Source organism: Chiloscyllium punctatum, chromosome 39, assembly GCF_047496795.1.
Source record: "Chiloscyllium punctatum isolate Juve2018m chromosome 39, sChiPun1.3, whole genome shotgun sequence".
Classification (NCBI taxonomy): Eukaryota; Metazoa; Chordata; class Chondrichthyes; order Orectolobiformes; family Hemiscylliidae; genus Chiloscyllium; species Chiloscyllium punctatum.
The window spans coordinates 32,249,107-32,273,870 of NC_092777.1; the positions used below are offsets into that span (position 1 = coordinate 32,249,107).

General features: G+C 40.4%; 1 protein-coding gene across 3 annotated transcripts in view; it reads left to right on the plus strand.

Annotated features, from left to right (window-relative positions):
- tmem104 (transmembrane protein 104) overlaps window positions 1–24,764 on the plus strand; it is a 225,330-nt gene that overhangs the window by 135,930 nt on the left and 64,636 nt on the right. For all 3 annotated transcript variants that reach the window (XM_072558408.1, XM_072558407.1, XM_072558409.1), the window contains one exon: window positions 20,688–20,781. In XM_072558408.1, coding sequence (XP_072414509.1) covers window positions 20,688–20,781 — 94 coding nt within the window. The remainder of the gene's footprint in view (window positions 1–20,687; window positions 20,782–24,764) is intronic.

Sequence of the window (24,764 nt, forward strand, 5' to 3'; positions counted from 1 at the left end):
CCAATGTGAAACTGCTCCATTGTATAAAAAAGGTATGGCTATTCCACCCGGTCGAATGCTTTCTCTGCATCTAGGGAGATGACTAATCCTGTTATCTCTTTGCTGGCAGACTTGTACCATATTTAACACTCATCTGATATTAGCAGATCTGTGACCCTTAATAAACCCCGTCTGATCCTCTTTTATAATGGTCAAACCCCCTCCTGTCTTAATGCAAGCATTTTTGAGAGGATTTTAAAGTCCACATTCAATAAGTATATAGGTCTGTATGAAGTATAGTCATCTGGGCTTTTCCTTGAGAAGGAGAGATATTTGCTCCTCTCAGGGAGGGCAGGAGGCTACCCTGACTGTAAGTGGTCCAGCCAATTCATCTATTAGCTCTTTATAGAACCCAACCTGAAGTCTGTCTGGCCCAGGTTCTTTACCACTCTGGAGCTACCTGCCCTTCCTGAGTTGTCAGGGGGCATGCAAAAGAGATGCCTGCTCAGAGGTTATGCTAGGAAGGACCAGATGCTTAAAAAAGGACTCCATCTTCCTCGCTCTATCCTCATAGCCCTCCCACTGATACAGCTCAAAATAGAACTTTCTTAAAGCTGCATTGATCTTTTCAGAATCACAAGTCAAAGTACCAGCAACCCCTTTTAATAGATGTAATGGATTGGGGAGCCTTTTCTTTCAGGCAAGGTATGCTCGATACCTGCCCGGCTTATCGCCATGCTTAAATAATCTCTGCTTCGCAAATAGTGTCTCCCTCTTTGCTGTTGTGCAGTGTTGAGTCGCCCTGAGGGCTGTAATCCACTCTAATTTAGTAATGGATGACCTATCAACATGTGCTGACTCAGCTGCCTTCAGGCAAGCCTTGAGCTGACGCTGTTGTTTTGCCTTTTGTCTTTTCCGGATCGCAGAATATGAGATTATCGAGCTACGCGGAAGTGCCTTATCAGTCTCCCACATCACTGATGGGTTACTGGCCAAACCTAAGTTAATATACCAGTAGGCTTTAAATTCCTGCGAGAAGTATTATATGAACTTAGTATTCTTCAATAGGAAAGGGTCTATATGCCAAAGACGGGAACCCATCTTGTCATCGCTCGTCTTGATCTCCATGCACACTGATGTGTGGTCGGAAATAGCTATGTTCCCTATTTTATAGGACAATATCGAATTCAGAAAGGTCGAAGGGACAAAAAAAATCGATTCTGGTATGGCAGTTGTGTGGGTTAGAGTAAAAAGTAAAATCTTTACCTGTAGGCTGAAGACACCTCCACATATCTACCAGTCTCCACTCAGATCAGCCAACTGTCTAGATCTCTGATTTATATCCGCAGAGCTCCTCTGTATCCTGTCCACCTCGGGATCAATAATACAATTAAAATCTTCCCCTATAATTATGTGATGCACCCCAAGGGCCATCAACTTGGAGAGTGCATCTGTTACGAATTTAAAAGGATGTGCCGGCGGGCAAGATACATTCAAAATCCCGTGCTCCTCTCCTTATATTATAGTTAAGTATTATAAACAGTCCGGACACCCCTTTTATCTTGCTTAACGTTTGGAACGGAAGATTCTTCTGGATAAGAATGGCTACTCCTACTTTTCGAATTGAAAAATGAAAAGAGCACCTGACCAAATCCTCCCTGCTCCAGCTTCAAATGCTCCTTATCAATTCGATATGTCGCCTGTAAAAGGGCTACATCAACCCTCTCTTTTTTTTTAAAAGACTTGCTAGTATCTTTTTCCTTTTAATTGGTGAGTGGCTCCCTTTAATATTCCATCTGACCATTTAAACAAACTGCTAGCCATGATCGTTCAAGAAAGCCAGAGACCATTCAGGAGGAAGAACCCCACTTAAAAAGCATTGAGTAGAAACCGTAAACAATTCGCATAAATTTAAAAATGAAACCTTTGAAACTACTAAATCGAAACTATGAAGAATTACTTCTAAGAAATAATACCGTAAGACATAAATAAATAAAAGGAGACTTTCCCCTTGTCCACAGGGGGCACACCTACCATCCAATAATCCCACCATAACGCCTTCCAGCTAGAGCTTTGCTCTTGGCCCAGACAATTCAAAATAAGATAAACAAATATCTTATAATACAGAAATTAAAAGTGGACAACCAACCTGCCCCCTCCATATTATTACGCTAGGCATTCTTAACAAAGCAGCAACATCAAATAAAAATATATGAAATTTCAATCCCAGTCAATATTAAAGGAAAACTCAAATCCCCCACAACAACCAGATAAAGCAAGCAAGTTATAAATAAGAGTTGAAACAAAGTCCTCCAGTGCACTTGAGAGCATCCAAAAATTCTTTGCTTTTTCCAGCGATCCAAAGTTATACACGGACCCTCAGTGACTGAAGCGCAGCTTTGCCGGATATTTCGTGGAATACTGAATATTTAAATCCCTTGGACACTTCTTTACCTCATCCAACGCCTTCCTCTTGCGTACCGGAACCTGAGAGAAGTCCTGGAACAGCATTATTTTGGATTCCTTGTATATCTTTCCCCAAGGTTCTGGAGATCTCCAGCAGCTTTTGATTTTTCCCTGTAGTGCTGGAGTCGCACAAGGACCGTCGGGGGCAGTGGTCCAACCCGGGCCTGCGCACAGCAGCCCGGCGGGCCCACTCAAACCAAACCCGACCTAACTTGGACTCCATCTTCAGCAGTTGTGGAAGCCATTGCTCCAAAAAGTCAACAAGCTGGCCTTCCCCCTCCTGTTCGGGAAGGCCCAGCAACTGAATATTCTTCTGACAACCTCAATTTTCGAGGTCGTCGATCTGTTCTTCTAAGGCCCGGACTCTGCATTCCAGAGCCTGAAACCTGACCCACGGATGATTCAGCAGCGGTCTCTGAGGCTGCGGCTTATTGCTCCACCTCTCCAACATTCTGCCAGAGTTTCTTGATCTCTTGGTCATACTTTTGCAGCATAACTGAGATTGACTCCCACCTGGACCGGGCCGCCTCAATCGAAGCGTCAATCTTCTCTCTGAGCTTGACAAACTCCGAGATCCGGCTCACCTCTGCAGGTAAATCCCCTGGGGCAGCCACGGATGCATCTGTTGCTGCGGGGCAGGGAGGCGTTCCTGCCTGTTGCAAACTCAGTGATCCTTTACCTTGAGTCATTTTAGAATTTGCCAAACTGTTAAAGTTTGGTGCAAAATGACTATAGCAGTGGGGAAAAAGCTATTTCTAATAGTTTAAAAAGTCAGGGGAAGGTAGGTGTCCACTTTGGGTCCTGGGCAGAGCTCAGCAGACTCTGACCTACTGGGTCATCGTCATCTTGAATCCTCTGGCATGTGGGAATCTTATAAACCCAGTTAATTGGAGTTCAGGACCAGCATGTTTTCATGAAAGTGGAAGAAAAGGATGGCAACATTCAGGAACCTTGATGACTGTTGAAGGTTTAGTCAAAAGAAAAAGGAGACATATGTGAGGGTTAGGAAACTGAAGACAGACAGAACCCTTGAAGAATGTCAAGATAGCAGGAACAAATTCAAACAAGTATTTCAGACAGCTAAAAGGGGCCTTGAAATGTCTTTTGCAAGCACACTTAAGGAAAATCCTAATTTGTTTTATACAAGAAGCAGGAGAGTATCTGGAGAAAGAGTAGATCCACTCTAACAAAGGAGAGAATTTATCCATGGAGTCAGAGGAAGTAGGTGATATTCTTATCAATGGCATTGATATCCACAAAGGATGGTGAGTCAAGCAAGGGCTATGTTGAAGATCTGAGTTGGGTGTTTTGAAAAGCTTTAGGGAGTTTCTCAGAATGCAAAGGAAGGCAGGTGAGGAAATTGAGGTCTTTCAGGGATTTTTTGTCTTCTGTTTAATCAAGGAGAGAGCCCAGACTGCTGGAGATGAGCCAGTTGCTTTTTTTTTAGATTAGATTACTTACAGTGTGGAAACAGGCCCTTCGGCCCAACAAGTCCACACCGTCCCGCCGAAGCGTAACCCACCCATACCCCTTCCCTAACACTAAGGGGCAATTTAGCATGTTGTTTAAGAAGGATGAAGTGATAATTCAGGAAATTGGTGAGCCTCATACCACTTGTAGTGAAATGGTTGGGTAAGATTCTTAACAACAGGATTTATTCCCATTTGGAATAATATGGACTTTAGTGACAGGCAGCATGACTTTGTGCAGGGAATGTCATGTCTCACAAGCTTGCTTGAGTATTTTGAGAAGTGACAAACATGACTGAGGGCAAGGTAGTAGATGTAGACTAATAGACTTTTAGCAAGGCCTTTCAGAAGGGCCATCATGGCAGGTTAATACAAAAGGTGAAGTCACATGGAATCTACAGTGAACAAGTAAGATTGATGCAGAACTAATCCAGGAGCTACATTGATGACTGCATCGGCGCCACCTTGTGCTCCCGCGAGGAGGTTGAGCAATTCATCAACTTCACCAACGCTTTCCACTCCGACCTTAAATTCACCTGGACCATCTCTGGCACCTCCCTCCCCTCCTGGACCTCTCCATCAATGACGACAGACTTGACACTGATATTTTTTACAAACCCACCGACTCCCACAGCTACCTGGATTACAACTCTTCCCACCCTACCTCCTGAAAAAAATGTTATCCTGTATTCCCAATTTTTCCGCCTCTGCAGTATCTGCTCCCAGACGGACCAGTTCTACCACAGAATACACTAGGTGGCCTCCTTCTTTAGAGACTGCAATTTCCCTTCCCACGTGGTTGAAGATGCCCTCCAATGCATCTCATCCATATCCCGCACCTCCGCCTTCAAACCCCACCCCTCCAACCATAACAAGGACAGACTCCTGCTCCTCACCTTTCACCCTACCAACCTTCACATAAACTGCATCATCTGCTGACATGTCTATCACCTCCAAACGGACCCCACCACCAGGGATGTATTTCCCTCCCCACCGCTTTCCACAAAGACCTTTCCCTCTGTGAATACCTGGTCAGGTTCACGCCCCCCCCCCCCCCCCCCAACAACCCACCGTCCCCTCCTGGCACCTTCCCCTGCAACCACAGGAATTGCAAATCCTGTGCACACACCTTCCACCCCCCCCTCCCCCCCTCCCCCGGCCTCATCTCACCTCACCTCACCTCCATCCATGCCCCAAAGGAGCCTTCCACATCCATCAAAGTTTCACCTGCACATCCTCCAATGTCATTTAGTGTATCCGTCGCTCCTGATGCGGTCTCCTCTATGTTGGGAAACCAGACTCCCTCTCACAGAGCGCTTTAGGGAACTTCTCCAGGACACCCGCACCAATCAACCCCACCGCCCCGTGGCCCAACATTTCAACTCCCCCTCCCGCTCTGCCCGAGGACATGCCAGTCCTGGGCCGCCTCAACCACCACTCCCTCACCACCAGACACCTGCAGGAAGAACGCCTCATCTTCTGCCAGGGCATCAATGTCGACTTCACCAGTTTCCTCATTACCCCTCCCTCCACCTCACCCCAGTTCCAACCTTTCAGATTAGCACCATCCTTGTGACCTGTCCTACCTGCCAATCTTCCTTCCCACCTATCCACTCCACCCTCCTCTCTGACCTATCACCTTCATCCCCATCCACCCACTGTACTCCTTGCTACTTCCCCCCCAGCCACACCCCCCCTCCCATTTATCTCTCCACCCCGTTTCTGATGAAGGGCTTTTGCTCAAAACGTCAATTTTCCTGCTCCTAGGATGCTGCCTGACTGGCTGTGCTTTTCCAACACTGAAGTGGATATGGTGGTGAAGTTGTATGACATGCTTGCCTTCATCCGTTGGTGCACAGGGTATAAAAATTGAGCAAGTCATGTTGCAACTGCCGATTTTTAGTGATGCTACTTTGGAATATTGTGTGGTTCTGAGGATATAGAAACTGTTAACTAGGGTACTAGCTATGAGGAGCAATTAGACAAACTTGTTTTGTTTTCTCTTGAACCTCAAAGTATGAAGGGCAACTTGGTAGTTTACAGAATTACAAGAGACATAGATGGAGTCTTTTTTCCCCAGTGTAAAAATGTCCATTACTTGGACGTACCTTTCAGGTAAAAGGGAGTAAATTTAAAGGAGATGAGAGACGCAGTTTTTGTTTAGTGTGTGGCTTATGCCTCATCTGTGCTGTCAGAGGTGGTGGAACATTTACGAGTCATCTGGGCAGAAATATGAATAGGCAGGGAATAGAGGAATACAGACCGCATAGAGACTAAAGGTTTTTAGCTTAGAAAGGCATCAGTGTCAACATTAGTCTTGGCTCCAAGGGTCCATTCCTGTCCTGTAACTGTTCTTTATATTTCTGGAAAGTTAATTGCTAAATGTGAGCTATCAGCGACAATAACGTTTTATGAAACCACCTTGAAGTCAGCTTGGTCCTTTGTCTCAACAAACGTACGCAAAATGTTCCTAATGACCATCATTAAAAAGCCACCAAAGTGACTTTTTAGAAATGTCATAAACAACTTGTCCAGTGATGAGGCAGTATTTCAGTTGGTACATGAATCTGTCAGTGCAGAAGACTAATTATGGTAATACATTTGTTCGATAATTTGTTTCACAGACTATTACATAGGCTGTAACTCTGGAGCAGCATAAATTAATTATCTTGATGAGTCTTTGTAAGGTTCTTCAGTGTTGCAGCCTGGAAATGAAACCAAGTGCAGCTCACTGCCGTGGCAGTTGAGTTGAGACATAATTTACACTGTTTAATATTCCAGGTAGGTTGCCTGCCTTTGATAACAGTTTTGGGTTTTATTATACTTTTAAACCAATAGTATTGCTGCAAATATGTAAAAATCATCATCACAAAACCAACTGATAAGTACATTGGAACTGTGGGAGAAGGATGCTTGCAATTCATTACTTCCATCTCCGTTCACGAAGGTCACATAGTAATATTAATTTAAGAATAGTAAACACTGTAATGTCAAGATTACTTTTCTTTTAGAAGAAAAGTATTGCAAGCACGAATCCGCTTTCTCACCATGTATTGAGAGATAGTAATGGAATTTGCAATTGGGCTATTTCTACAATAAATTCCAATGATCAATAAGTTTCTGACTTAAGGAGATTTTCTGAGAGGAAGAAAAATGATTTGTATCTTCATATTTTATCTAGTTTTATGGTATTTGAAACTATTTGGAAGAATATAACCATACCATTGATGATATATAAATGGCGAGAGGAGTTGCTTAATCCATAAACCTGTTTTGGTGCCCCGAAAGAGGTTTCAAACCACCAAATCTGTTATGCACACTCCTAATCAAAATTGCAAGTCGATATTTTACTGAGTAGGATGCAAATGTATGGGAGATGGTGCATTATATCTTAACTGGGCTTGCATGCTAGAGAAATGAGCTGCGTACTGTATATTCAGTGGCCTTTGTTTTGCAGGATTGGTGGATTGTGTGCTGTGCATTCAACAATAGCACACCATCACTTTACTGTCTGACACTTGTTTTACACAGCAAAACCTGCTGCTGGCCTGAACCAACTGTTCAGCAGGCGAGGTAATTAACACCCCAAAGTGTGAGAAAAGAGCCACTTCACACTTCACATGTGTCATACTCTGTCATGTATTAACACTGAGCCTGTCAGTTTCCACTCCATCCAAGATATATGTCTGTATGTTGAATATTTAGACTCATTAGACTAATTTATTTTTTTTGTTTTGCTGTCCATGTGTAAGGTGTTATTGGTGAAGTGACTTCTTTCTTTAATCTGCAGTTCTATTCTATCTCATGTTAATATCATCTGGTCATTTGAGCATTTTTTTTTTGGTTTCCAGTTAAGCATTGTGTATTGTAGTTGCTGTCAATGGATTATTTTTCCAATACTAGTTGGTGCTTTTCTGTTTGTTTTTAAAGTTTCACTTGTCAAGCTGTTAAATGGTTGTACTGACACTGTTTAAATTTTGGCATCAGTTGGACCTAAAGCAATGGATGTTTAGGAAACTGGTGAAATACAAAATGTTTTAAAGTGGATTATTTTGTTGCAACAGGTTGATATCATTGGTGCATAATGTTGCTTGCTTGGCTACAGATGGAGTTCTCCATTCTTGCATTCTAAGTTTCTCTAGTCCTTAATGCTATCTATGTCTCTTGCTGCAGTTACTGTTTTAATATTTCTTTGTTAAACATTTTGTCTGCTTTACATGACTGTTCCCTGAAATGAGTGAGTAGTATTAAATTCCCTGATGCAAGTGAGCTGTAAGTGGCACTATTTTAAAATTACCATGCCCCAGTGCCTTTGTTTTGACTTGCGTTGCTATGTTTTAAACTTGGGTATTTTGATTAAAGTAACTGCATACTCTGAGCATTGACCCAGTGAAGTAACGTTGTAACAGTTTCAAGAACTAGGCTTGTTAGAAATTTTTGATTTATAGCTTTTTTGCCTGATGGTTTGCTTTGTGTCTAGAAGGAGCCTCTGATCTTTGTGTGATGATTTAACCAGATTTTCAACTATGCTAAATTTTTTCAAAGTTAAAAATCTCACAACACAAGGTTATAGTCCAGCAGGTTTAATTGGAAGCACACTAACTAACTTTCGGTGATGAAGGAGCGATGCTCTGAAAGCTAGTGTGCTTCCAATTAAACCTGTTGGACTATAACCTGGTGTTGAGATTTTTAACTTTGTACACCCCAGTCCAACACCGGCATCTCCAAATTTTTTCAAATATACTTTTTCAGAGTTGAGGAAAATGTACCCTTGGCCTCGGAAGGCTTGCTTTTTCCTGTGTCTGACAGCTGCTTGTTTTGCACTGTATACAGTCTATTGCTCTTCACTGAAGCTGAGTGTGTATAAATTCAGAAAGGGTGTAAAGTGGCAGCTGATGTGATCCTGTCTATTGTCCATTGGCTTAGGTTTAATTTGCTCCTTGGTTTTTGTGTTTCTTGCTGTGTGACCAATGTTTGCATGGGTAATTATGCAAGGATTATCTTTTAACAATGACATATCCTTTGCAAGTGTCAACATATTACAAACTGTCCGTAGTCATTTGAAATCAGATGGAATATGCAATGTGGCATTAAGTTAACATTCAGATAATGGAGTCAGCTAACAGAGTTAATGATGTCAATTTTGATTCTGATGGTCTGCTGTTGCTCACTGAGATTCTAACATCTACTTTAAGAATCTTGTAGGTTAGAGCATCTGTAGAAAAATGTGTGCAGTTTTTAGTCCATGTATTCACTGTAGGTCTGTTCCCCTCTCATGCACTATGCGCTCAAACCCTGCTGTTCCACCAGTTGGCTCAGGCTGCAGCTAAATTGCAAAATGCACCTGTTTCTTAATAGCTAAATACCTTTGCTGTCTCCTTGTGTAGAAACCTTCAGTCTGATACATGAGACAGTCAGCTTGGGCAGACACCTGTTTAAAACTAGTTTGATGCAGCAGCCATCAATCCAGGTCTCTGAGGGGCAAGACCCTATTCTTTTCGCCTTTGGTATTTTGCTGCACACACACACGTTTATGACTAGTGATGTCTGCAAGATTGGGGGTAGGAAAGACTGCTGTTGGCTGTGATACTCATTAAACCATTATGTTGTGCCAACTGAGCAGTTGCCTGACTACATCAGGCACGTTGTGTAATTAGGTTATACTTGCGGGAGTGGAGTCTAATCTGGACGTTTCAGAATTTGAATTTTGACAATGAACAGTCAAACTGTCCATAGTTTTCACCTTTTATCCCACACCAAATGATTGCACACCCAGCCCTGTTTTCACATTATGTAACTATAGGATAGATGTTGAATGAATGTTCCGTCTGTGGGAGCGATTAGAAGAGATTAGTGGATACAGATAAGTGAGAAATCTCTTCTATGTTTAAAGACAGGTGTGGATAAATATGTGGATATATCTTTAGGAGAAATACTCATGACATTAATGCATCTTGGCATATGACCCTAGGGTATAAAACTCCATCCTCTATCTTGCTCAAGAACCACTTGAAGCACTTTTATTCTGCTGTAACATAACAATGTTATACCAGTCACTGTGCCTATGGATGCGATGTCTGTTTATTAACTGTAATAAAGCTATCTGTTGGATTCTTTGAGCACAGTATCTACATCTAGTTTCTTTGCTTATGAGAGATAACATAAGCATCAGGTGAAATATCTTGTGGCAAAACTATCATCAGTGACTTGGTTACTTTTAAAGGCCATCTTAGAAGGAATGTGGAGAAATTTAATGAGAAATTTCTGCATTTTGATCTGTATCTCCAAGTCAAAAGTCTGAACAATGAAGCTATTGGTGTTGGAGACGGTCAAGAGGTTAAAATTGCTGAGTGCAAATATTTTGGAGGATTGTGGGGCTGGAGGAGATGCAAGACAAGGCCATGGAAATATTTCAAAGCAAAACCAGTTTTCAAATCAAGGCATTACTTGACCAGGAGCCAATCATAATGATCAATTGAGGAGATTTGTGAAAATAAAGGCATTGACTGGATATTGGATGACCAAGTTTATGGATGATAGAATATGGAAGGTTACTACTTGGAATAGTGAAGTACAGAAGTAGCAAAAAGCTGTGGGTGAGTGTTTCAACAATTGATGATCTGAGGTGGAAATGAAGTCAGGCCATGTTACTAAGGTGGAACTAGGCAGTCTGAATGACAAATGATATACAGTAGCAAGCTCATTGGAATCAGGTGAAAGTTGTGAAGAGACTGTTACTTTCCTGCAACTGTCAGAATCTGAGTTTCGCATAAGGATTGAACACAATGTCATCTTGGCAATATCTAAAGGAAGGGAATTTCTTTTCATCCTGAACTGGATTTGTATATTGGAACTAGTACGTCTACTCTAATCATGTAGAGAGAGCAGCAGGATTGAGAAAGATGATACGGAGATAAAACTAGTTTTTGTCAACTTAGGTTTTTCTGATTGTCTCCAAGGTGACTTGACAATGGATATTGAAAAGATGTTTTCTCTTGTGGGGAGACTAGAACTAGGAAATGCTGTTAAATGGGAAGCCTCTTATTTTGGAAGACCAGAGGTAGATCCGTTGACCGCTGATGCTCAAAATGTAAAACTGTCCCCCAGTCAAAATTCAGGTTCTGAAATGCCGAGCTTGGACTGCCCTCCAGCAAATATAACCTAATTACGCAACATGCCTGATGTGGTCGCGCACTTGCTCGGTTAGCACAAGATAATGGTTTAATGAGTATCCCAGCCAACATGTGGGTGGTGTCATCAACTGTTTTTAAGGCTAAATTTGCGAAATATGTAGATCATTTTGAAAAGAAACACCAAAATATTAAAGTAAAAACTGCAGTCCCTTCACATAAGCATTGCTTAATGCAAGGAATCCATTTCCAACTTGGAATTGAATGGTATTCTCTTCAGCATTAGGTAGTTTCTAAAGTTTAGTAGATCAGTTCCATTGATCTACTTCAAATGTAGGAGAGTTGTAAATCTCCCCTGACTAGATGAGGAGATGGAGCAATGGTGGTGCCTGCCAAATTATTGCTTGCGGCAGAATTGTAATGAAAGATACTGCATGTACCTCATCAGCCATGGGAAGCATTGATATCTCTCATTGGGCATGGTTGCTGAGTTGAAAATGTGTTGCTGGAAAAGCGCAGCAGGTCGGGCAGCATCCAAGGAACAGGAGAATTGACGTTTCAGGCACAAGCCTTCAGGTTGCTAAGTACCAATTTCATTGGCTGCATTTCCCAACACACAGGTTATCGCCTAGTGGCAGAATTTGAAGGTCATGCATGTATAACTCAGCATTTAACACACCTATCAGGGCTGGGAATCCTGAAAAGTGATGATGCAAGAGTCAGTAGCACCAAATAGACCTCCCTTGCCATCAGAGTCACAAAAGAGAAAAAATTACAAGATGAGAAATTACCAAGGTCTGTCTAGTTCCTTCTCATGTTCTGATTGCCATTGGACCAAATGACAATGGAGTCGTTGACAAATTTAGTGATGATTTGTTAACAACGTAATTAGACATGACACAAAGAAAATCCAAGTAGTCAAGTATTGCAGTTAATGTCTGGTAGAAATTTAGTTATCTGCTTTATCATAATATTTTCAGAAATTTCAGATTTTGTACTCAGTCAATCTTAATAGCTTCTACCATCTCCCGAGATAGTTCTGATTTTCTATTTGCTCACTGAAATATTGGAAATATGAACATGGGACAAAAGTAGACCACTCTTCAAACCTCTACTATTCAAAGAATTATAGCTGTTTTGCTTGTAACCTGAACTGTACATCCCTGCATATCCACAATAACCTTTCATCCCCGAGGTAATCAAGAATATATCTACTTGTGCCTTAAAAATAATTTGATAATTCATCTACTGCCTTGTGAAAAAGGAATTCCAGAGACACTTAACTCTTAGAAAATGTTTTTTCATCTGTGTTTTAAATGGGTGGCCCTTCTTTTTTTGAAACTGACTCCTCTTCCAGATTCTCCCAAATGAAGAAACATCCTTTAAACATTCAACTGTTAAATTCCCTCAGAAGCTTTTATGTTCCAATTAAGTCACCTTTGACTCTTGTCCAGAGGGGATATGCCTTGCTCCAGATGGCAATTCACTCATTCCAGATAGTAATCTCATTGTTCTGAAATTGCTTCTAAAAGGCATTTGTATCCTTCTGTAACTAAGTAACTTAGTGTACACTGTACTCCAGCTGTGGTCTCACAAATACACCGAGTAATTGAGGCATAAGCTCCCTATTCTTGCATTCAATGCCCTTTACTATAAACTGTAGCATTCTATTACCTTCTCTGATTACTTGCTGTATCTGCATGCTAATCTTGTGTAATCTCGTGAATTAGCACACCCAGATCTCTCTGCAACCTCTTAGCTTTTTGCCAAAATGGAGAATTTCACACTTGTCCATGTTTACTCCATTTTATTCACTTAAGTTTATCCCTTTGTAGGATGCTTTTGTCCTCTTCATAACTCACTTTCCTATTACTTTTGTGTTTTGAGTAAATTTAGCTGCTGCAGCTTTGATCCCTTTATCCAAATCCTTTAGAACAATACAGCACAGAACAGGCCCTTCGGCCCTTTATGTAAACAGTTGAGACCTCAGCACTGACCCCTATGGCTCATCAGTTGTGGCATCATATCACTCTGAGAAACCGCCACTTATTTTTACTCTCTGCTTTCCTTAAGCAAACCAATCTTGTATCTTGCCAATATATTACTCCCTATGAGTTTTTATTTTCACTAATAACCTTTTGTGGCACTTTATCAAATGCCTTGGGAAATCTAAATACAATACATTCACTGTTTACTCTGTACAGTACAAATTATTTCTTCCAACAACTCTAGTAAATTAGTTAAGCATGATTTTCCTTTGAAGAAAAATCATGTTGGCCCTACCTGATCACCTTGAACTTATCCAAAGGCTCTTTTGTAATGTCTTCATCAATATTAAGCTAACTAGTCTGTGGTTTCTTGCTTTCTGCCACCCTCCCTTTTTGAATAAAGGGGTTACGTAACTCTTTTACAATCTAAAGGGACTTTGCCTAAACCTAATGCTGAATTTTAATTTTCTAAAACTCACATCTTCTCTTTGACTGTTGCCTTCTTTTAGGATCCAATGATTAAATCCAACAGGACAGGGGGACTTGTCAACTTAGTTTCAAAAATTTACTCAGCGCTGGTGGTATTAGATTAGATTAGATTACTTAGTGTGGAAACAGGCCCTTCGGCCCAACAAGTCCACACCGCCCCGCCGAAGCATAACCCACCCATACCCCTACATCTACATCTACCCCTTACCTAACACTACGGGCAATTTAGCATGGCCAATTCACCTGACCTGCAGGTCTTTGGACTGTGGGAGGAAACCGGAGCACCCGGAGGAAACCCACGCAGACACGGGGAGAACGTGCAAACTCCACACAGTCAATCGCCTGAGGCGGGAATTGAACCCGGGTCTCTGGCGCTGTGAGGCAGCAGTGCTAACCACTGTGCCACCATGCTGCCCACTATGTCCTGCTCCCCTCTCTATAGTTCTTGGTTTCTTGAGGTGGGTGATGTCTCTATAAATAGAGAGATGGGACATAACACCAGTGCTTCACCGGAGACTCTCACTGATGATGTTACCTAGTATGGTGATGAAACGTCTGAAAACAAACCTTCCAGCTCAGCGAGCTAACTTAAATACATATCATCAACCTGAGCTACAAAGCCTCTCAAAAATCACTTAGTTTAACTTTTTTTTTCCTGTTTTAAATGTTTGAATAAAATTTGCCAAACATTTAATAATTTTGGCTATTTTCTCGCACCCTAACTTTCCCCCTCATTAATTTTCCAATAATTCTTTTTTATCTTCTGTATCATTTCTGACCTGCCATGTATCTTTGCGCAATTGTCTTTTCCTTTTGGGTTTGACTGTTTGACTTTAGTTAACCACAAATGGCAGGTCTGTCCTTGAATTTTCCTTATTTGTTGGAAATGTATCTATTTTGCAGTTCTGGAATTGCCATTGCATTTCCCTTGACCTTTCCCTTAACCTAAATTGCCAGTTAATTTTTACTCTGCTTTTGTGCCCTCTCTTTGTCCTTGTTCAAATTCAAAATTGTTGACGTGGATCCACTCTTCTCCCTTCCTTCAACTGTATACAAAAGTCCATCATTGTATGGTCACTGCTGCCTGGGGCACTGAGGTCAATAATTTAATCCAATTTCACTGGTTAAAACCAGGCTTGGTTTAACTTGCTGGTTGGTGCCATAACATTGTCTAAGAAATTGTTTTAAAACCTTCAATAAATCCTCATGTGCACTACTTTCTCCCATGCAATTTTTTTCCAGACTACATGCAAATTAAAATCCTCATGATAATTGATATACCCTTTTGTCAAGCTTCCACATCTTGTCCTTTCATGTGGTTACTGTTAGGGGACCTGTGCATAGCTGTCACAAGTGACCTCTTGCCTTTTATCATTCCTCATTCCTACCCAGATTGCTTCTGTGTCCTGGTTTTCTAAATTAAGGTTATCCCTCTTTATTATGCTAGTGTCATCTTTAATTAACAGAGCCACTCCTCCACCCTGTCCTCGCTTCCTGTCATTCTTAAATGCTTCATATTCGGGTCCCAATTAAGGTCATCCTGCAGCCATGTATCAGCCGTCTCTATTGCCGCTAGATCAAACTTATTTCAGTTTGTACTATTGGTTTGTTTCACTTCAAATGTGACATCTATTCTAATAGTTCTTCTCCATTTCAGAGTAGATGTCCTGAACCCTGACACTGGGCTTTGAAGTTAACCCTCCAAGTGTAGGCTTTGTACTATTGGTTCTTCTACTTTGGGCAGTGGTCTTCATTGTCTGTACTCTTTAGAATCTTTGGATTGATAATTTTTAAAAAAAAAAAGGGTTGAAGATCTGATATTTGCAATGAAGTTTGAGCTGATCAGCAATGGCCAATGAATTTGCCAATAGTGGTAGCACTGTACAAGGAAGAATGGTAACTTTTGTCTTCGAGCAGATGTTAGCACCACCACTGTTAGGAATACCTTTCTAAAGTTGGAAAATGGGCCAAGTGGGTTGACCCTGATGATCTGGAATTAAAATGGGAAGTGCTGGAGAACCTCACCAGATCTGGCAGCCTCTAGTACAAAGATAAACAGTAACACTAATAAGACTCCTCTTTAGAACAGATATTGGACTCAATGTTAGTTCTTCACAGGTGCTGCCAGATCAGAGTTTCTCCAGCACTTTTAGATTTCCAAAATCCACAGTACTTTGTTTTGATCTTAATGATTCAGGTTTTGGAGAGCAAAGGAGCATCAAACAACTGTGTGCACAGTGTGGGAGTGATCATTACCACAGGGGATCCCTCCAGACCATACAGAAGGATATCGCTTTCAGTGGTCTTCCCATGTGATTGTAGCCTTTCTTGACACAAGTAAAATGCCAAGAAGTCAGGGAGTAGCCACTGATGGGACACTTGATTGTCACCTTTGGTCTCCCAACAGGTGGCTGTTACATCAGCAAAGTGCCCACTACTGGTAATGTGACGCAGCACTGTTACAATCCAATATATCTGACACATTGCTAGCCCTTTTGCATCTAAACCTATCACAAGTTGGTAAGATCCATTCAACATACCACCTCTGAAACATTCCAGTAACAATATGCCCAGTTACATGATCAATCTTCTTACCTAATTGCTTTATTCCTCCCATCATTTTGGTCATTCTTCTGCCACCAGATGCTGAGGATTAATTCCTATTTGTGATCTCTAATAGGAAAGTTATACTAACAGCCTAATCTTCAAGTCATAGAGATGTACAGCACAGAAGCAGATCCTTTTGCCCAACTCGTCCATGTCAACCAGATATCTTGGATAAATCTCGTCCCATTTGCCAGCATTTGGCCAATATTCCTCTGAAGCATCATTTGTTAGATATTCAGGAGTAAATACTTTGACTGTTTTTCTGTCTTTTCAAATAATACATATAGATTAGTGACATTTAAATTAGTGGTGTTCTGAATCTGTTGTCAATTTCCTTGAGGGGGAAAAAGGCAAGGCACAAAATTAAAACTGTTAGAGGGCGATATCAAAGAGGAGCAATGCCAAGTGGGAGAGGTCCCTCTCCAGGACACACTGCCTTCCCCAACCAAATACGCATTTTAAATGTTCTGCTTTAGAATAATTACATGCAACAACGTCATTGTTAGCCACATCCTACTAATCTACATAGCTCATCCTAAAAATTCACAATCAATGATGGACAATTCTATGGACAGCCCTAGTTACTCAAATATTCTCATAACGTAGAAACTTTTATTTTCTGTCTTTGGCATCTTATGCACCCCATTCAATCATGTTCTAACACCAACAGTTGTACTCATTTCTAGATATTTGCCAGCTGCATCACATTAATTGCCAATGAACCAGATATGTGCTTACCAATGAAAACTCTTGATAAACTGGAAAAGGTACAGAACAAAATTACAAGGATGCTGTCAGGACTTGAGCTTTTGAGTTAGCAGGAGCGGCTGAATAGGTTGGGACCCTGCCCCAACTGAGGGGTGACCTGATGGAGTTACAAAATCATGAGGGACATAGATAAGGTGAAATGCCAAGGTATTTGAAATGCCAGGGCTGGGTTGTCCACAATGAGAGGGCATAAATTTAAGGGGAAAGATTTATAAGGGACCTGAAGGGCAACATTTTCATGCAGAGGTTGGCTCGTATATGGAATGAGCTGCCGGAGGAAGTGGTAGAGACTGGTACAACTACAATTAAAAGGCATCAGGATTGGTTTATGAATATTAAAGGTTTTGAGGTATGTGGGCCAAATGCAGGCAGATGGGACTATTTAGTTTGGGAAACCTGGTCAGCATGCATGTGTTGGACTGAATAGTATGTTTCCATACTGTGTGACTCTAAAGACTTGTAATCAGTATAAGAGTATATGTATTGGTTTTCCATATCTCCCAGTGTTTAGCTTTCTGCTTTTGCCATTTACTCAGTATTCCAACTTTTCCCCAGTTGTGACCTTTGGGTAACGCCTAAATTGACAGAATCTTTATTCTGTCTGGCTGAAAAAATGCATGTCTGGCTGATTTGGATTTATTTTTTTTATCGAATGGTTTGTCATAGGGCACCTTTTGCGAGGAAACAGCAATTTTTTTTGTTTGTTCTTCCCTCCTTTCGAATGTACTGAACTGTTCACATGAACCCCAACTCCAAGACTGAATCCTCCCAAATAGTATATTGAATTTGATCAGATCAGACCAAACCACCTCAAATGTATTCAGAAGGTAATCTAGACCCAACTTTTTCTTATTTTAAAGGAAAGTGTAAGGTGTTACTTTCCAGATATAATTCAACTGGTCAAAGTACCAGGTTTAAAGCAAAATGCACTTTATTCATACACTATAGTTAAAATATAACAAAAGAAATTGAATAACAATTTTTTAGGAACTTGATAATTATTTTACTGCTAAACAGTAACTATTTCAGTACAATAACCTCCTGTAAACTCATGCATGGGTTTATCCAAAAGGTTGTATTTCGAATTAAACCTGTTGGATTGTAACTTCGTATTGTGATTTTTAACTTGGGCCACATATACCTCTGCCTGTTAACCCACTAATGCCACACTGCATGTGCTCTCCTCTTCCCTTCATAGGAGGTGTTTCTATCCTGTTTTTGGTCCTCTTAATTCATCAGTGTGAAATTTCCAGTGACTGAACAAATGGAACTGGTGTGCTCTTGCAGAGTGCTCGAGGCCAGCTGCAGTTTCACAAAGCAGTGGAGCCGTTTGAGTTTTCCTTGGCAAAACGCAAGTTTAGAAAAATAAATGATCTCACATGCAACTCCAGTAGCAGGAAAATAACCCCCAGCTTTTACTTGTAACCGAGAGAGGAGGAAAACAGGAGGAAAACATCTTCAAGCAACTGGTGAAAACTAAAACTAAACATCCTCGTCCTGTCACAGTTTGACCCCACTATTCAGGCTGCTTCTTTTGTTCCAGTCTTTTATTTGGAAAGAAAACCCACAACATCTCGCAAAATGTTTACTTCAATGAATCTAAGTGGTCAGCTTGGTGCCTCTGTTTGCATTAAAAAATGTCCTTTAAAGCCTTTAAAGTATCAACAAATTTCAGACACCGTGTCACCATTCTCAGAGCAACTCCATGCAATGAAATCTGTTTCCTTCTCTTTGTTCACAAAGTATAGAAGTGAAAATTGAACTTAAAGCTACATGTGGTTCTGTCCACATTCGAACCCTAGTTTCTAAATAATAATGCATCAGGAACCTTCATCATACTATCTTCTGCTTATGCCAATGGGACTAATTTTTCTCCAGTCTGCCCATACCCCTCATGATTTTGAATTCTTCTTTTGTATCTTTCAACCTTTTCTAAAAGGAGAACAATATCTACATATCCATGTGGCTACCAATCCTTGTTTGCTCAAATCTTTACTGTCTTCACCACCTTCACAAGGTGTTCTACACAGAATTGGGCTCACTACCTTAGCTGAATGCAAATCAGTGTTTCATGAATGTTTCTTTAAAATTGTTGCAGTGCCGCTTTATAAACCTCAGGATCCCATATGTTTTTGATTCTTTCTGGCACCTTCTGTGATTTGTGATTATCTACCTCCTGTTCCTCTAATGCATCCTATTAAATTTGTACCTTTTAGTTTTTGCCCTTTAATATGCTGTGGGTGGCACAGTGGTTAGCACTGCTGACTCATAGTACTAGGGACCCAGAATTCAATTCTAGTCTTGGTGTCAAATGTTTGTTAAAATTGTGGGCGGCACGGTGGCACAGTGGTTAGCACTGCTGCCTCACAGCGCCAGAGACCCGGGTTCAATTCCCGCCTCAGGCGACTGACTGTGTGGAGTTTGCACATTCTCCCTGTGTCTGCGTGGGTTTCCTCCGGGTGCTCCGGTTTCCTCCCACAGTCCAAAGATGTGCAGGTCAGGTGAATTGGCCATGCTAAATTGCCCGTAGTGTTAGGTAAGGGGTAGATGTAGATGTAGGGGTATGGGTGGGTTACGCTTCGGCGGGGCGGTGTGGACTTTTTGGGCCGAAGGGCCTGTTTCCACACTGTAAGTAATCTAATCTAATCTAATCTAATCTAAATTTCTATTGCCTTTTTAAAATTCCTAACAAGGAATATTTTACATTTTTGCCATTCAATTTTATCTGCCAAATGTCACTCTTTTCATCAACCTTTTGTTCCCTCAAAATCTCTCACCAGTCACCTCTCTGTTGTTCAAATTTTGTGCCAAATCTTGAAATTGCATGACACTGAAGTCCAAGTCATTTAATATGTCTGAAGTAAAACAGTAGTCATAGGAGCAATCTCCAGTGAATTCATTGCAAGCTTTCCTCCAGAATAAAATGTTTATTCGCCACCCTTGTTGTCCTTTGTATCAATGCTATCTGCCCTCTTGGATTTCAACTTTGCAAGCTAGTTTGTTTTATGTGGCACTTTATCAATGGCATTCACACTTCATCAATCATCTGTGCTATTTCGCCAAAAGAATTGCCTGACTAATTTTGTTGAAGATGGTCATTTCTAAAAATTGAGATAAAATTTACTGGCCTGGAATTGCATTCTTTTTGTACAGTTCTCCAGCCCTCTTGCACCACTGAGGAGGTTTAGAAGATTAGAGCTAGTAATTTTTATCTTCAGCCTTTTTTCCCCACATTGTACGTTTCAGACTCTATCTGGTCACTGCGACTTATCAATGTTATGTACCACCAGCCTTTCTATTACATCGCTATCAGCTTTTAACAGCATCTTCGTTTACACCAGCTCTGGTTGCATCTTCCCTAACAAAGTGATTTGCAAAATACTCATTGCCTCAACTGTTCCCACCACCTCCAAATGTAGATCCCATTTTGGTCTCATTGACCACATCCGTTCCCTAGTAACCCATTACTACGCCCATAGGTGACTTGGATTTCCTTTGTGAACTGCCCATCTCTAAAGTGACCCTGCTTCTCTGATTTCTCTCCCTTTCCTCCTGAGCATCCTATATTTAGCTTGCATCTTTGAATTGTCAACCTGCCATTTGATGTGTTCCTTTTTCTATGTCATCTACTCATTTTCTTGGTTTGCCAACACTTCAACAATACATGTTAAAACTGAATAATTTGTCATATCTTTGCAATTTCATGTCCACTTTGTCATAATGCCATACTGTACATTTCTGACCTAAATTGTGCTACTTTGTGGCTCAGTAATTTTTTTTGTATTGTACAGACTGCATTTTCTCTGCTTCTCGGACCATTCACTTTCTTCAATGTTCAGAAGACGAAATACCTTCAAATTATCACTTCCCTGATGAGATGGATTGGTAAGAATTCTCTTTTAAAAGATATTACATTTTTGAGTAATTTGCTTATGCAGTTGGAAGTGGGTGTTTAATGCAAGTAGGAAGGTGGGCGGTGACAAGGGGATTGTGTGAGGAAGAAGCTTGTGTATCACATGGGTAGCGTTGAGAAATGTTTGTTTTTCATGTCATTGGGAACATGTTATGGGTAGTCGTATGTAGCATACAGCTGGGGCTTGTACAAGAATTTGATGTCAGTTAGTGTGAGCAGTAGGGAGTACAAGTTTGGACTTTGAAGTAGAGGTAATTCTAACAAGTTAATTTTACTCATTGTTCACAAATGCTGGAAGAATAATACAGCATTTTGTATTTCAGGGATATATAAAACAGGTGTTTGAGAATCTGCTGATAGCTTTCTTTAACAGTTCCTTTGGCTGATTGGTCATTTGAAAATAAAACATCAAGATTCTCATGATTTGCAAATGACTTGTTTTAAGAAATGGCTGGTCAAATTTAGCATTTGAGATCAAATGTAATGTTTATCAGGCTATTTATTTTGCACTGGCAATTACTATTTTCAGCCTATAATAATGGCATTTCTCTTCAAAATTATTTTAAAGTTATTTCTGTTACTCCTTAAGTCTACGAGAATTTGAAAAATTTGAATATTTTTCAATTCTAGTTACAGCATAAACAAGTAGAGAGTGAAATAATAAGTTTATAGGCTCATAATGTTTTGATTTCTCTATCCTCTTTGTCACTCTCCTTGTCTGCCTCCTGCTCCTTATCCATTTTATTTCCTTGTCTCCCAGCCTGAGTTTTCTTCTTTGCGTCTGCTTTAACACTTGCTTTTATGTTTTCTTAGCCTGTCTCCCTCCCACCACCACCTCATAAATTGTTTATGTGAAACCTGCTTAATCAGAGAGCTATGGAAATTATAGCAGGGATAGACACAGTACATTTTGGTGTGTCTGTACTTTCCACTATCTTTTACTGAGCTTGTCCCCCATGTGGTTTTGCATAAATGTTTCCTACAGTGTTTTTTTGAGTTGATAGTGGGGTTCCTTACAATTTGCATGTTTTTCCTTTATTGGAGTATAAACTGAATTGCAAGTTGGACTGTCACATTACTGAAATACCAGTAGAGTTTTACAACTTTGAAAAATTGAAGCGTTGCTCGTTTTTGGCTGAATAAGGCAATGTTGCTTTCCAAAGCAGTGAGAGAGTCCTTGACATAAACTGATGCCCAGAGCCTTTGAGTTGAGCTAAGACTGTTTAATTACAGTGCATGGATTGCTTGAGCTGCAGTTTACGATAGATCTCTAAATACAGGGCAGTTAGGGAGATCCAGAGCCTGTTAACTGACATCTTACCCCCACCCCCCCCCCCCCCCCCCCCCCCCCCCCCGCCGGCCTCCACTTATTTAGTGTGGGTGAAAAGACTGAGACACCAATCTTGAAGGAATTGTAACAATTCCATGATCCAGATCCAATTGGTCAACTTTGAAGTGAAAAATAACCATCACTTCATGGAATTTTGTTCCTTGTTTATACTCTTCTCCAATGTGTCAAACTGTTTTTTTGTTAATCTTAATTGTGAACATGTATATATTTAAAGGAGTAAAGGTGGCTTTAAAGGAGTATAATTTAAGTTGCATAGCAGTAGATTAGGAATTCTTTTTTCTTCTCCCATTTGTTAAAATTATGTACTTTGGAATAAAATTATTTCCTGTTCATGATGAAACCCAGTGTGAATGGTTACACTGTCTTGCTATGTTATGGAGGCAGATTCAGTTGAGGTATTCAAGAGGGCGTTGGATGATTAGTTGAATAGAAATGGTGTCAAGGATATGGGGAAAGGCTGGAGATTGGGACTACACAACAGAACTGGTGAAGGTACGATGGGCCAACTGACCAGCTGCACTGATATTCTGGAGGTGGGTTAGTGGGGGATGGGAAGGGAAGGAATAGTTGGGTGTGGTGAGCGGAGGGGCATTAGTTTAATATGTAGTTAGGAGTTAGAGGTTTTCAATCCCCTAAATTTGCGTGGCTGATAATTCAGTGTTTAAGTCAGTTGGAACCTTCTGAGTATTTTCAGAATGGTTCCAAAGCACAACTGTAGTCCACAATTCTCAATGACTATCTGACATCAGAATATCTGCACAAGTGTATCTGACTTTACTGTTTAGGTGTGTGATATTCTTTCACTAACACATTGCTAAGACGTATTGAAGAGACTTATAAGGAAATTAAATACTTTGATTGGAGGTGGCCAAGGTTATGTTATGAAATAAAGACAGGGAAATGAAATCAGTCTTTATCTGTATTTGCAACATGAAAAATTAAAACGTTCAATGAGCTTCAATTGACCCCAATGGTTCCTAACTGGACTTTGTTGATATCTAGTGTGAGACTTTGTGAATAATTGACATCTGATACTGGGTTTTTAACTTAAGCAAAAGATTTAACAAATTATCTAATAATACAGTAACCATAGCCGAGCAAAGTTAAATTACAAGGCCATCTAATGACTATGATTTGAGAATGATCATCTTTGAGGAAGTGGGAATGGGGGAAGTGCTGGAATCAAAGACAAACCTCGTGAGTTAAGGATAAATAAAAAAAAATTGTTGGCCAGTTTACTTGAGCAGACTCCAAAACTGGTAATATCACAGACACACAGAATTGTATCTTGCTTTGTTCTGTAGACACTGATGCATGCAACTACCTTCCAGTAATCATGATTTGGAAGTAGCAGTTTTGGACTGGTGTGTACAAAGTTAAAAATCCCACAACACCAGTAGGTATGAGGAATACTCAATACTTATGGCTGAGACTGTTTGTTTTATCTGAACTTTCGGTCAGTTGACATTGAGAGGATAACCGGGGAGCAGTAGTACCACAGCACTGTAACTTTTGCAGCCACAATCCTTTTGACATAAACACAGCTCAAAAACCAGTTAAAACTTTGCTTTCTCTTAGTTAGACTAGTTGCTTCTGTATGAGACCCCAGTTGACGTTCAACACCTGCATTTCTGGAACTTGAAACCTAGAGTATTTGTTGAACAAGAAATAAACTTGCAAGTTTCTAGGCCTGGTTTCGTACACACACATTTTTATTTTAAAATGAGCTGCTGTCGCAGTCCAAATGTCACCTATAACTCTGTTCGCAGCTCTAAACCAAAAGTGATTAAAAATAAAATAATTAAGGTCTCAAAAATGATGACAACCAAATCTGCAGGGAGATAGAATTCATTATCTCTACAATGGGAAACAAATTATTGCGAATGGTTGAAAATCTCCTTTGATTAGTAAATTGGTTCAGCCCTATTTTTAATACTTCCTTGCAACAATATTCATCCTTTAGTTATAGTTTCTAGTTTTCACCTTTCTCTAGGTGGTGGTTGCTTCCATTCTAACATGGGAAGTTAGAAGCAGTACAAGAACAGATATACTCTACGATGTATCTTCTATTGGGATCTGAAGGTTTACATTATAATTTCAACAAATTCACTGCTAATTTGTCATGCTGTTTTTATTTTGAGGGCAAGTGATGATGAGTTTCAACAAAACTTGACTTAGTCCATAGTCCATATGCCTTTCTTCGGCATGCCATTATAAAAGAGAACATAAAACTGTGAATTCGTGTAGTGTAGGCTTACCAAGAAAGGGAAATTTAGTTAGGATGGACTTGAAATTCCACAATAGCAAAGAGCAGCCACGGGCAATTTAGTTAGGGTAGAGGAAAGGCTATTACATTCAGCAATTAGTGAAATCTGAATAAATAGGCCAACTTAATATGGTCTAAAGGAAGGAGATGTTAAGAGAATTTATTTTATGCAGTCATATTGAAATATGCTTTGTAAATGGTTTGAAGCAGAAAACAAGTGTCTTTTGAAGAAAATGTGGATAATCCTTTTAAAATGGAATACAGGTCTGTGATGGGTTACATTTGGATCTCTGGCACAGGTGGGGTTAGTTGAATGGCTGTCTGTGTAATCTGCTTTG